The sequence below is a fragment of the Gadus chalcogrammus genome, chromosome 16 (assembly GCF_026213295.1).
Source record: "Gadus chalcogrammus isolate NIFS_2021 chromosome 16, NIFS_Gcha_1.0, whole genome shotgun sequence".
In the NCBI taxonomy this organism is placed as follows: Eukaryota; Metazoa; Chordata; class Actinopteri; order Gadiformes; family Gadidae; genus Gadus; species Gadus chalcogrammus.
The window spans coordinates 24,843,986-24,858,583 of record NC_079427.1 but is presented as its reverse complement, the minus strand read 5'-3'; the positions used below and the strand labels follow the sequence as shown (position 1 = coordinate 24,858,583).

Here is a 14,598-nt window from a genome sequence, read left to right as displayed (position 1 = left end):
TTGTGCTCACGGCGTTCTCCACAGCTCCATTAGTGACTGCGTCTCCCATTGCTTCGCAGGTTTTTATTACTTCACACATTCAACAGGAAAACACTAATGGAATGTTTTTTTATTTGCTTATGCATTAATATTGATATTATAATTAGGAGTAAATGCATCTCATAAACATTACCACCATGTACGATCACGTTGAAGGGCGTGCGAGTGCGTCCTCTCTGGGCTGGCGCTATCGCAGATGAGATCCTGAAGGATCAATACTCTACCCCATGCTTCCTAGGTTTAGTGCGGCCCTGATATGCTGCTGTAACCTATAGACGCATTACAGAGGCCCTGGTTTCAACAGAGATGCTTCTAAATTCTAACGCTACAGCTTTTTCCATTTGGATTGTATCTAGATTCAAAATCTCATCTGTTCTCTCGAAAAACCCAACCCTACGTATAGGAGCGGTTCACGAGAGACCAATGCTCGATATGCGCACGCACACACAGGGTTCAGGGTTTGTTTACCACATGCATGGTTTTTCAAATTGCTAAGAATGGATGCAGACTTAGGGACCGTGGCGTACCGGTTTACATTGCTGTAACGTTGGGAATAATTGTAGAATTAGGTAGAAGGTCTAGGACTCCTGGAATCCTAAATAAAATCATACGGCATGAAAATGTTTCAGACTCATTAGCATACGACTCTCCTCCTTTACATTGGTTGACGACAGGCGACCTGTCAACCCTTCTGCTTCGGGAAGACAACCTATCTCTCTCTAATCTGATGAGGTTTGAAAATAAATTAAATGCTTGCCTGAACAAGGCCATAGTCTGCAAGATGAACTTCAGCTTATCATTAGTTCGGTCATAGAACACATTTTTGATTCTTCGTACTTACTTCTCTTAGTAGTAATCAAAAAAGTAGTGGTGGTAGTGTTTGCAGTAGCAGTATGAGTAGTAGTGGTATTGTTGTCAGAAGTAGTATTAGAAGTAGTGGTAGTGGTGATATTAGAAGTAGTGGTAGAAGTAGTAGTGGCAGTACTACTTCTAGTAGTTGTATAGAATAGTATTATACGGTAGTATAGAATGGAGTGTGAATGTCCACAGAACTATGCTTACAGCTCCATCACAACCGCCACAGGATTGGCTCTGAAGCTGTCCAGTGGCCAGTCTACCTTTTCCCTTCTGAAGTAGTGTAAGACTTCTGCACCACCAAGCAGTTTTCTGCTTTCACACCTGTCAGAATGATCCAGACCCCGCCTCAGGTGCACATCACACAGTGAGCTTTGGCCGGCCATAAAATGGAGGCCTTTTACATGCGGCTTTTTTCTGTTGATGCCCAGAAATGAGGCAGAGCAGCGCACTGTTCCTTTTGTGGGTTACAAAACCACCGTTGACATCCACATAAAAACCGACAATGATGTGCGTTTTTTTCTTTTAGAGTTGGATTTTGTTCAACTTGGGGGTCCAGGGCTGTCGGCCAAAAGCGAGAGGCACTCACGGCATGGAAGAGGCGAGGCGCTCAGCAGCACAACAGCAGCGGGCAAAACGCTTGGTTCCCCATTGATAACAACAACATAATGGCCGCCCCCAGCTGTTTAAAGCATTCGGCGGGAGCGGGGCCCTCAGGACAAAAAGTGATGACGCCATCAGAGTTAATTTGGACTTCTGGTTGTCAGGAACCTCAAATGACATCCGTATCCACTGGCTGATGACCTTCAGCCGTGTTTGTGGTTATCATGGTGATGATCCTTCTCCGGGGACCCCCGTGTTTATCGGTCGCTGCTGGGTTCCCCCTGCCTCTCACTCGCTCTCTCTCTCGACCCCTACCATTTTCAGAGAGGTGATGGTGGGTTGAGGCTACTGCTCTTAAAGAGACGACTAGACTAGACTCGATTTTTTTTACCAGAAAAAAAGAAAAACTAATCATAGAAAGAGACTTATTCACGATGCACAGTTAGTGCGTTTGTCGTTCATTGAGTTGTTTCTGGTTACTTTACCAGAAAAAAAGAAACAACTGACTTGGTAACCATAACAAAAATCACAATTAAAGTTGTTAGCACTTGTTCCACTTAGTTTATATTTTTACATCTCTGTTTCTTCTTTCTTTTTCTCTCTTGCTGTGACCCAATGAAGGCATCTGCCTGCTGCCTTGCTGTCTAGCAAGGTAGCGTCCTTCAGAGGCAGTGTTTTTGTTTAAAGTTAACTGTAATGGAGTCTGGATTGACTTCCCATGCAGCGATGCATCACAACATCATGATTTTGCCAAAATACCAAAAGTTTCTGTAACTTTCGTCAGTTACAACGGTTATACTTCCGCACATTATCATCAATAGCATTATTTCTTGCTGTATTGGTAAGCTAGTTGTAGTAGAAGTCATTTGGGGCTGTTGCTCACCATTCATCTTGTCAGGGCAGTGGACTGGGCACGCAGGATTCACCTAGAAGTAACATCAATGCTGCCCTCAAATCCTGCCTAGTCGCAGGCACCTCGGCAGGCTGAAATGACTGTAAATGACTTGATGCCTCCCTGCCCATGAAGGCTATCTGAATATGCAGCAATTTTACCCATTTACCCATGTGTCTGTCACCCCAGCGGCCGTTTTTGTTTCAGTTTACAAAGCTGATTTACCGCCTTCTCCGGTCGCATTGTCCAATTAGATCCACTTTCAGTAATTGGCCTGCCACTGGCTTCACCTTGAACTCCATGGAAAGGATTAACCACAAACACAAACCGACATGACAACGGGATTAAATACAAAACCTCATACGTTGCATTAAGCAAACAAAATCATAGTAATAATAATACAATTTAAAAATAATAATAATAGACAAATACACGCCATTGCCTCAACCCGTTAGTGATCACAGTTCTACATTTACGCGCACAGATGTGAAGAAACAGCAACATCATCATCATCCACACAAACCCATACAATAACAGACACACACACACTCAGACACGCATCGACCAAACCCGCGTGGCCCCCAGAAGAGTGGAGCATATGTTCCCCCCCCCCCGCCGGTTGGGGAGTGCGACGAGGCGGGGGGGTAATGTTTATGAGCAGCTATCATTAATATGACAAAACGAGGCTGGCGGAGGGATTTACGGCGGGCCGCCTCGGCCGCCTCCGCTGCCTTCTGCCAGCCGTTCTGATGGCCGCTTCCGATGCCTGTTAGCATCACGCTTGAAGTTCCACCATTCATAACCCCCCGTCGATTTATGACTCCCGCTGGCTCCCACCGATGTGAGATTTGTGCCAGGGACTGTGTTTGTTTGTTTGTTTGTTTGTTTGACGTGTTTTGGACAGAGAATTTTTGTATGCTTGTTCGTCTATAACACATCGTTTGCTTTCTTGTTTGTGTGTGTGTGTGTGTGTGTGTGTGTGTGTGTGTGTGTGTGTGTGTGTGTGTGTGTGTGTGTGTGTGTGTGTGTGTGTGTGTGTGTGTGTGTGTGTGTGTGTGTGTGTGTGTGTGTGTGTGTGTGTGTGTGTGTGTGTGTGTGTGTGTGTGTGTGTGTGTGTTTGTCTGTGTTGTGCGTGTGGGCATGTATGTGTGGGTGTGTTGCTCTGCCCATGTGTGTGCGTTTGCATGTGTGTGTCTGTGTGTCTTTGTGTGTGTGTTTGTGGGAGAAATTCTGCATGTGTGGGGGTGCGTGTGTGTGTGTTTGTTGGTGTGTGCATGTGTATGTTTGCAATGATTGGCCCATATATTTCCCTGCATGCCAATGTAAAACCTTAAAAACAAACAGCATGTGCACAAGAGATCTCTCTCTCTCTCTCTCTCTCTCTCTCTCTCTCTCTCTCTCTCTCTCTCTCTCTCTCTCTCTCTCTCTCTCTCTCTCTCTCTCTCTCTCTCTCTCTCTCTCTCTCTCCTCCTCTCTCTATCACTCTCCTTAGTGATAGAGCTTTGCTGTAGAACAGAGTATATCTTTGACGATGCAGGAGCCATTACCAAAATGGGCAGCCTATTAACTACGCTGGCTACTATCTGCACTACAATATCCTGCCTGCTTCCTTCCTGTTCCATTAGGAACAGGCATCAGTATCATCGGTGCCAGGTCGCATCCATCCTCCGGGCTGTGCTCCAGTAGATCAAACCATCGATTAAACAATCTGTTACCTGCCGGCCATTTTGGGCATTATTGATGTCTGTGTTTTAAAGTGATGAATTTGGGGCTCCCGTTTTCCATAGCGATTTTTTAATAAATGCCAACTGAAAAGTTGGTTAATATACTTTAGCGTCAGGTTCGGGGACTGATGTTTGTACTCTGAAATCATTGCCTTCTCAAGATAAATGAAAACTAACCGTAGCAGGGCAGTCCCAAGCCAACCCAAAAGGTTGCATCCTCACAGTGTGGAGTGCGTTAGCGCGACTAGCATTCTACTTATCGGCCGCACACACCGAGCCCTCCGCACCATGACTTGACGCTGGCGGGCCGCGCTCTCTGTCTCCCCCTGTGGTCCTCAGGGCGGTGGTGCACATCCAAGTCAACGATGTCAATGAGTTTGCGCCCGTGTTCCGGGAGGCGCGGTACCGCGCGGCCGTGACGGAGGGGAAGATCTACGACAGCATCCTGCAGGTGGAGGCCACGGACCAGGACTGCTCGCCGCAGTACAGCCAGATCTGCAACTACCAGATCACCACCGCCGACTCGCCCTTCGCCATCGACCGCAACGGTGAGCCGCGGCCCACACGGCTACACTTTTACATTTTATTCTCATTTATTTCTGACTGGGGACGGTATGGCCTATGACGTCCACTCACTGCTGAGGCGGAGGGGCGTGTACCGACACACACACACACACACACACACACACACACACACACACACACACACACACACACACACACACACACACACGCGCGCGCGCGCTCACACACACACACACACACACAATGCTGCTTTGTGGAGAGACTGGCTTGGAAAGTAAATCCCTTGACAGATGACTTTCTCGCCGCTCGGAACAGGTTCTTTGCCACTCAAGGACAAAGTCAAGCTTTGCCCCAGGACCCATCAGTCACCACAAATCAGATGGCGTCCGTGCACTCGCTTCCAAAATACACACGTGCATCCACGCACGCATACACCCATCCACTTATACACTCACACGCAGATGCACACAGGCAAACAAACACGGATGCACACAGAAAAAACTCACATGGACAAATGCACAAAAACACACACAAACACACACAAATCCCCCCAAAGACAAACCAACACACACACATCATCACACACACACACACACACACACACACACACACACACACACACACACACACACACACACACACACACACACACACACACACACACACACACACACACACACAAACTTACACTCACACACACACACAAATCCCCCCAAGACAAACCAACACACTCAAACAAACACACACACACACACACACACACACACACACACACACACACACACACACACACACACACACACACACACACACACACACACACACACACACACACACACACACAAAAACACACACACACAAATCCTCCCAAAGACAAACCAACACACTCAAACATTCTCACACAAACACACACACACACACACACACACACACACACACACACACACACACACACACACACACACACACACACACACACACACACACACACACACACACACACACACACAAGCAAACAAAGGCACTTGCACCCATGCAAACACTTCCTCTGGCTGATCAAATTCCAAGTCTCATCACTGCGTGAGCGTCCTGAGCTGATCCCACCCACTTCCTGAAGCCAATCTGTAATAGGCGAGCTGAGCTCCAGGGTTTCTGCTAACCATTAACCTTGACATTGAAAAAGGGATACTTAAATACTGCTAAATCTTGCTAACTTTATTACATCTGTCATTGTAACTGGCCAATGACTCATGGGCTAATTTCTAATTTACACATTTTTAATTTACGCCTCGATCAGATATGTGACCCCTTTACAAATCATAACCTGTCTTTCCTGCACTACCTGTGAAAGATCCTTGAACAAAAAACTTTTCCCTTCCTATTTTATAACAAAGAAAAAGTACAAAAAAGGCCGGTAACACTTTATAACATTATTCATCCTTTTCTTAATGATGAACTGAGCCTTAATAAAATATTAACATACTGTTTAAGTTTATTCGTGTTTAATGTATTTAAGTCTTAGCCTACGAGCCTTTCCAATGGACTGTTCCAACTGGTAGGCTGATATATCACTAACTTTCCAATTATTAATGTTGGAAAGTTTTTTTTTTTGTTATTTATAAGTGCATCATTAACTAAAGGCTTATACATAATACTTAATGTATATCAGCCTAATGTATAAGCCACACATTAACTAAAGGCTTTACATTAAAGTTGTATTAATGAATAGCTCACATTTACTAAAGTCTTATACGTTAATGTTGTATTAATGAGTAGCTCACATTTACTGAGGGCTTAGACATTAAAGTTGTATTAATGAATAGCTCATATTAACTAAAGACTTATAAATCAAAGTTGTATTAATGAATAGCTCGCATTTACTAAAGGCTTATAAATTAATGTTGCATTAATGAATAGATTAAATTGACTAAAGGCTTATGAATGTACTTTATTATAAAGTGTCACCATCTTGGGTGTCAGGCAGATGGGCATAAAAAGCGCTGATTGGCGGAGACACCAAGGGCGCTGATTGGTGGATACATGATGAAGTGCGCTGATTGGTGCAGGGCACAAAGGCCGGGCTGAGGAGGACATGGTAAACAGAGCCTGGCTGGAGTGCTCTCTGGCACTCAGTGCTGACCGCATGCAGCACACTTTTAAGAGCTCCAGTAGCAGAAGAGCCCTCTTCAACTCAAGAGCACTAGAGGCAAAGAGGAGGCCAGGGAGAAGACGCAACAAACTATGAAGGGCCGGCCGGATGCGTGGGCGGATGGATGGGGGTTACAATCACCGGTGATTGAGCTTGTCTAAAGCCATTAGTCGAGAGAGGAAAGGCCTGCGGTGTGGGAATCTGAATGGTAAATAAAGAATAAAAGTGAAAGAGTTGTTGGGTAGGGGCTCGGGGGAGTGTTGAGGTGTGATGGAGAGACCCGATGTGTGCGCGAGAGGTGACTGACCGACCTCAGAAGGATGGGGATAGAGAGGAGAGATGGAGACAGGGAGGAAGAGGAAAGGAGACACAGATACATATGGAAAGAGAGATGGAGAAGGATAAACAGAGACAGGGGAGGGGAGGGGCAGGAGGCGGGGGAGAAGGGCCCACCAGTCATTTATTAGCTGGCCACCCTTGCCAGCAGTCACAGCACGCTCCGTCTGCTGACACAGATACGTTGATGTAATAATTGAAGGAGGGGGAATAGGAATGTGCATGTGTGTGGGGGTGTGTGTTACTTGGCAGATGCATGCAGATCGGTGTCAATGTATGCAGGAGAGAGACAGAGAGAGAGAGAGAGGGAGAGAGAGAGAGAGAGAGAGAGAGAGAGAGAGAGAGAGAGAGAGAGAGAGAGAGAGAGAGAGAGAGAGAGAGAGAGAGAGAGAGAGAGGGGGGGTAGGGGGGAGAGAGGGGAGAGGGGGTAGGGGGGAGAGAGAGAGAGAGAGAGAGAGGGGGTAGGGGGAAGAGAGGGGAGAGGGGGTAGGGGGGAGAGAGAGAGAGAGAGAGAGAGAGAGAGAGAGAGAGAGAGAGAGAGAGATTGAGAGAGAGTGAGAGAGAGAGGTCATAAGAGTTGAGGCAGCAAACAGTGAAATAGGATGAGGCTGCATCCCACTGAGACAGTGATGCACATCGGGTGGGATGGGGAAGTCAGACTAGAGTGAGAGAGAGAGCGAGAGTGAGAGAGAGAGAGAGAGAGAGAGAGAGAGAGAGAGAGAGAGAGAGAGAGAGAGAGAGCGAGAGAGAGTGGGAGGATAGCAATTCTAAACAACCTGAGACAGATAAAGAGAGAGAGAGAGAGAGAGATCCAGAGAGAGGGAGAATGAGACAGGAACAGGGGGGTGGCTGACGAGACCTTGCCCTTCCCTTGTATGCAAGCCATCTAATCCCCCCCCCCCCCCCCCCCCCCCCCCCCCCCCCCCTCATTCCCCTGGACGGTCTGTGCTCATCAAAACAAGATTGTTGCCCTCTGCCACAACAAACCCCACGCCACAGAAGAAACGTCGCTCTCTCGTCTCTGACTTCTCCCACACTTCCATTCCAGCTAACATTCTTCCACCTCTCCGGAAACCCATTTGTACTACTGTGTCTCCATCCGATTCTCTTAACTTGCTGTCTTGTTCCCCCCCCCCCCCCCCCCCCACCCAGTGGTCCCCCAATCCAAGCCTACCAAACACAAATTAAAGCAGACTTCACACACTGCTGCCAATGCCCCCGGCCAGCTGCGTTTTTATTATTATCCATCTGCAGCCGTGCGGTCATCAAGTATTACTGATGGCATTAGGGCCTTCAAGAGTTGTCCTCCTTCTCGCTGTGCTACTCGTTCAGGAACCCCTAAGGTGAAAGCTAGCTCATTGTGGGGCCCTAAGGTGACAGCTAGCTCAAAGTGGGGCTAACCGCGTGTTAGCCCCACTATTCCCTTCCCCTCCGTCCCGTCCCCACCTTGCTCTGGGCCTGACCTGTGTCACTCAGTCAGATGGATCCGGGACTGCGACAGTTTTGGTTTGTAACACCAGGATCCAAGCCGCAACAATCACGGCTCATGTAGTGCAGACGTGGTGCCATGTGTCAGCGTGTGGCCGGGGGGGGGGGGGGGGGGGCAGCTGTGCCTCGTACTCTGTGCCATCAAGCACCCTGCACGCCTAAAACGCACGCACGCAGAAACTCACACACAAACACACACACATGCCACACACACAAACATCTATGTACACCAACACCTGAAATTACTCCAAAAATATTTTGGAGTGACTTTGGAAGTAAAACGAAAGTCCCACAGCTAAAATATAATCAACATGTTTTATTTTTAGGAACGTGCTTTTCCCTTCACAGCTTTGAGGCAAAGTGCTTGAGTTGTTTTAGATGACTTTATTCATTGAATTAGACTATAATTTAGAGCTAGTTCTCGTAATGCATAATTCAGTATCTATTACATATCCATTTCACCACCGAGTAGCGTTTTTTTTCCCAGCCTTTTGAATTGCATTGACCCAGAGTGCACCACTGATCTTTATCCAGACTTTTGTGGCTCAAACTGAGCTCAGTTCATCACAATATTTAGCAGTGGATAACACAGACCAGGCCACCGCTAATAAATGATGGAGGGGGAGATAACGGACTGCAAATTAATTTGGAATGAGCTCCAACACAGACTATATGGCTGGCTGGGACCTCGCATGCACCTGCAGGGCGATCGGTATGTGATCGGTCAAACACTCACCTATCACGGCTGAGGAAGATTACTCAGACAAGGCCCCTTTTCATCTTTATATAAATAACAATGATACCACGTTCAGGTCTGAGCAATTATCTTAAATAAAAACATTGTTCATCCAAATAAAAGCAGCAATTCAATACAACGGCTATTTATGAACATATAAATAATGTTGTTTCAAGTTCTCTCAAGTTCAAGAAACAAGACAATTGAACTAACTCAAACTAATAAAGTCGTAGTTAGTTTAGTTTAGACACTTAGTTTTTGGTAATTGCGGGGGAAAATCATTGAGGCTAGAAATTGAACATGAATGCCTTCTCAACCCAGGGGCTTTGCTTCACGCTGAACTTATTTTGTCTTACTGATGTGTGTTTCTGTCTTCCTGCTCGTTGCCAGATTGTAGCATGGATTTATGAAAAGGTTCTGTGTAATTGTTGATGAACTCATCGGCTGCTCTACATCCATGTCAGCATCGCTGTGCCCAGTGCCACACCCAGAGTGCAGGACCACGCCCGACTGCACCTCCTCTTAAAGGAGAAGGTATGGGCAGGGGGTTCCGGTATGTCAGGGGTTGTGGTACCATGCCCAACTGTACCTTCTCCTTTAAGTGAAGGTGCAGTTAGGTGATGTACCACAACCCCTGAAACGCTAATTTCAGGTTAATTTTATGCTAGGGCGGGGCTGCGGTCTCCCCTGTCAACACCCCTTCGATTCAAGTTTGGAATATCCTTCTAATGTCTTCTTTAAAATATTAGCAACGTGTGCAATATCATGTGCATCCCTTTTTGTTTGCTACCCTGATAAAACATTGTGGCAGAATACACCCTTCAGAGGTATCTTAAAGCTGAGTCTGTCTGTTGGGCAGATTTGTGGTCCACAAAGTATAGCTGTTCTGTGGGCATGCAGATGAGACTAACAATAGTGTTAGTTGTGCACTGCTTTTCCTTTATTTTAGGACGCTGACACATTTGAAGACCCGTCCGATTCGATAATGAGGTTGAAACCTTGTTGCATTTTTAGGACATTTTAAGACACCCCAAACATTGAAACGACAAAGGCTTCAAGTTTGAGTTGTTTGTTTGTCTAAGGTTACTTTCATTTTGCTTTGGTGTTACAAAAGAAAAATAACACCATTTAAATAATTATGCCACTGAATAATTACAAAACTTTTTTGTGACTTTTTGGTAACTGATTGACTACAAGCAGTAACTTTATATAGATGTCCAACCATGTGTAGCATCAGTGGTTTCACCTCCTTATTTCACCATGTCTTTTTAAAAGAGGAAATATTCAAGTATACCTGGCTGGACATGTTTGGTATTCCCAGTGTACAATGTATAAAATGCAAAATGCATTACTTTAAAGGTTTGCTTCCTATAGCTGGGTCGAATCACGTTCTCACCGAAAGCAAACCACACCACAGTTAACTTGGAAGTAGACCCAGCCCCCCATCTTCAAGCAAACCAGAGTATGTCTGTTTGGTCCAAACCAGAGTTCTCACCACAAAACACCATAAAACCAACCTACATCAGGTGAAACGCTCCAGGGTTAGATTACAACTGATTCAACAGCTCAGGTGTGAAAGCCTACATCGTTTCGGATTGAAAACTTGATTGGGTGTAGCCTAAGAATGAGATGATCCATGGTCCTGCTCTTTAGCCAATGTGGGTGACACTGGGGCTCCACAGCAAAGCTCTATATGCTTAGGAATGCAAGGCATGAAAAAACAGGACACAATGATGTTCCCGTACATCTTCTGTGGAAATGAGTTTGTAGGTTGAACCCTTACCAAATATTACTAAACATAACATGGGTCTGGTCCTAACGAACAATCGCTCACATTCACTCCACCTGCAAGTGGACCACTTTCTGACGCGTGGCTAGGGTCTGTGTTCATCCGTCCTCAATGTAGATTCCTCTACCCCCCCTGCCCTGCAGGTAACATCCGGAACACGGAGAAGCTGAGCTACGAGCGGCAGCAGCAGTACGAGATCCAGGTGACGGCCTGGGACTGCGGCCAGAAGAGGGCACTGGTCAGTGCCCCCGTCCGCATCGACGTCAAACCCGTCTGCAAGCCCGGCTGGCAAGGTAGGCCTTACATATTTCTGTGTGTGTGTGTGTGTGTGTGTGTGTGTGTGTGTGTGTGTGTGTGTGTGTGTGTGTGTGTGTGTGTGTGTGTGTGTGTGTGTGTGTGTGTGTGTGTGTGTGTGTGTGTGTGTGTGTGTGCATGCGTGCTAGCGTGCATGCGTGCATGTGTGTGACTGGTGTGTGTGACTGGTGTGTGTGATTGGGGTGTGTGTGTGTGTGTGAGTGTGTGCGTGTTTGTGTGAGAGACAGAGAGAGAGAGAGAGAGAGAGAGAGAGAGAGAGAGAGAGAGAAAGAGACGGTTGGAGAGAGACAGAAAGGTCAATGATAAAGTAAAGGCTGGCTCATGGAAAACACTGTAATTATTCAGTGTGTGTGTGTGTGTGTGTATGTGTGTGTGAGTGTGTATGTTTTTTTGTGTGTTTGTGTGTGTATGCGTGTGTGTAGTGTGTGTGTGAGCAAGAGTGAGAGAAAGGACAGCGATAAAGCAATGAATAATTGTGTGCATATGCGTGTGCGTGTGTGTACGTATGTGCGTAAATCTCTTTATTTAAGAGCACAACATCCACACATTTGCATGTGCGGCAGTCCTCACCTCTCCTTGTGGGAGTGTGCGCAGCCTCATTTCTCTCCATTAAGCATATCTGCGCGTCAATGCGTCCTGTCCGTTATATCTCTTACTCCTCTCCCCCCTGCTCCACACAAACATCTCCCTCCCTCCCCCTCTCTGCCTGCTCTTCCCCTGGCTCTGGAGGAATTGGCCTGTCAACTCTCTGTGCTGTGATCAACGCCACTTTAGCGTGAGCGGCTCGGCGGCGAGCTCAGCACATCAGAGCGCCGCCGCGGGAGCCGGAACAAGGGCCCGGGTGCAACGCAGCAGAGACGAGTGTCTGGCATCAGTGTTGCCACGCCGATGACGACGACGACGACAACAACAGCGACGGCGACGGTGCCGGCGATAACACAAACGGCACTCGAGATAAACGCAGATTCAATTTGCACCTGTCACATCGGATCCCAGCGCAGGACGAGAGTGGGCCGGGGGGTGGGGGGGAGGTCGGGGGGAGGGGCGTGCACGCGGTGGGTGGAAGGAAAAGTCAGCCATTTATACATTTAAGAAAATAATAATATATGTGTTTTTAAAGTTCTTTGTCCTGAATGTAGGTATTATTGTATTAAATAATAATAGCATAATAAACCATAACCACAGAGGAATAGAGAAAAGAGAAGAAAAACATCACACAAAAACATTTGCACACACACACACACACATACACACCCACCAAATGCATGCACGCACGCACACACAGACAAAAACCTATTTGTTACTAAACCCAGATAAATACATGGACAGTTTGGGCATGTGAACAAGTTTAGCGCCCAAACACACAAAACCACACACATACACACGTACACGCACGCGCACACACACCCCAGCTAGACTGCCGTGGGTGTGCAGAGTGACATTAAGACTTTTCTCCTAAGGCTCCCTGCTAATCCTCTCTTTTGAAATCCATTTGCACTTTTCTTTGCGTGTGTGTATTCTGTAATTTTGAAGATATAGTTTTGGCAAGCCACAACACACACACACACACACACACACACACACACACGCACACACACACACACGCACACACACACACACACACACACACACACACACACACACACACACACACACACACACACACACACACACACAGACGCACACACACACACACATACATGATCCTGATGGATTGTAAAGAGCAGTTGTCGCTCAGAGCTCTTTGTGGATGCAGTGTGGGGAGAGAGAGCGGTCATGGGTACAGATCAAGGGATATTTAATAGGACTAGTAGTTGGAATATATGGAGCGGACTGTTTCACAAATGTCAAAGACTTAAACACACACACGCAGACACTGTTTGCCTATTTACTAGTCTTGGGGAGCGGGCCGTGACTAGGCTGCTAATGGCAGCGGTAAAAGCCTGGCTGGGGATGGGGCAACCTTTATGTGATCTGCTTTAGTTTATTACAGAAGGGAAAACGTAGCAGCTTTGGTATTTTAAGTCTGAAAGTGTGTCTTATATAGTCCAAATATGTCTAGTCTCCATTAAGGGTACCTTAACTGTCGCCTTAAACCTACTATTTAATTATGATTTGCGTTTTAGGTATCAAGTTTCGATTTATTCATAATAAAATTAAAAGTTAGAGCCAGTGGTGGAGGTACCTCGATGCCGACTAAGTAACCCAACCAATGGCTTAAACTCTCAGATGAATTATGAATGAAATACATACATGTTTTCTTCACTTTACCTGGTAACTTCCCTAACTAGTCCCTACTAGTCCCCGCTAGCGATGAGGTAACTCAATGGGTTTATTAGTTGCACTGTAGAACCACAGTGCTCCGTCACTGCATCGTATCATCGATGTGAACATGCGAAGAGATGGGGACAGCAAGTGGGAGAGGGATGGACGTCGGGATTAAAGGCAGGCATGTGTGCGCTGTGACATTATTCAAAGAGGTCATCGTCTCCAATTTTCAATTTTCTCTTCTACCGGTTCTCTCTATCTCGTCGATATGTTGTGTGTTGAGATATGGGAGGTCAGCGAGAGGGTAAGTGTTGGTATGTAATGCGGTGGTTGTATGTACAGCAGAGTGTTGGGGAGGGAGATACAGCATATTATAGGCAGAGAATGGAGTGGACTGCTGCGGATGTAATTACTGTACTATTGAGCAATGAATATTGCCATGTCTAGCTTTGGGTTCATACGTTATTGTGACATATTGTCACAATAACAGTACATCATGGAATTATGTAATATGTTATACTTATATTGTTAATTAAAACTCACAATTCAAGTTCAAAGTCAACCCAAAATCGTTTGACCCGAACAAAATGAAACCCTCGGTCACACTCTATGATGAAAGCCATTGCTCTAATTCTGAAACCTCAAGTAAAACCAAAGAAGCAGCCTTTGATGAGGGCAAAATAATACAAAAAATACCTCTCAAACTATATCTTGAATGTTGTGATATGATTATTATTATGTGCGGTTTCCTTTAGTTTGTCTAAAGATACACGCTGGACGTTGACCATTCATGATGATTAAAAAGCAGACTCAAGAGTTATAAAGAATTTTCATACAACAAACCATAAACACCCCCACTCTCTACTCTCTACTCCCTCT

At 46.1% G+C, this 14,598-nt stretch overlaps 1 protein-coding gene across 1 annotated transcript in view; it reads left to right on the top strand.

Moving 5' to 3' along the window:
* The window catches only part of LOC130405679 (calsyntenin-2-like), a 139,943-nt gene that overhangs the window by 63,018 nt on the left and 62,327 nt on the right, over window positions 1-14,598 (top strand). Inside the window, 2 exon segments of the mRNA XM_056610850.1 lie at window positions 4,453-4,661; window positions 11,280-11,429. Of these exon segments, the coding sequence (XP_056466825.1) occupies window positions 4,453-4,661; window positions 11,280-11,429 (359 nt within the window).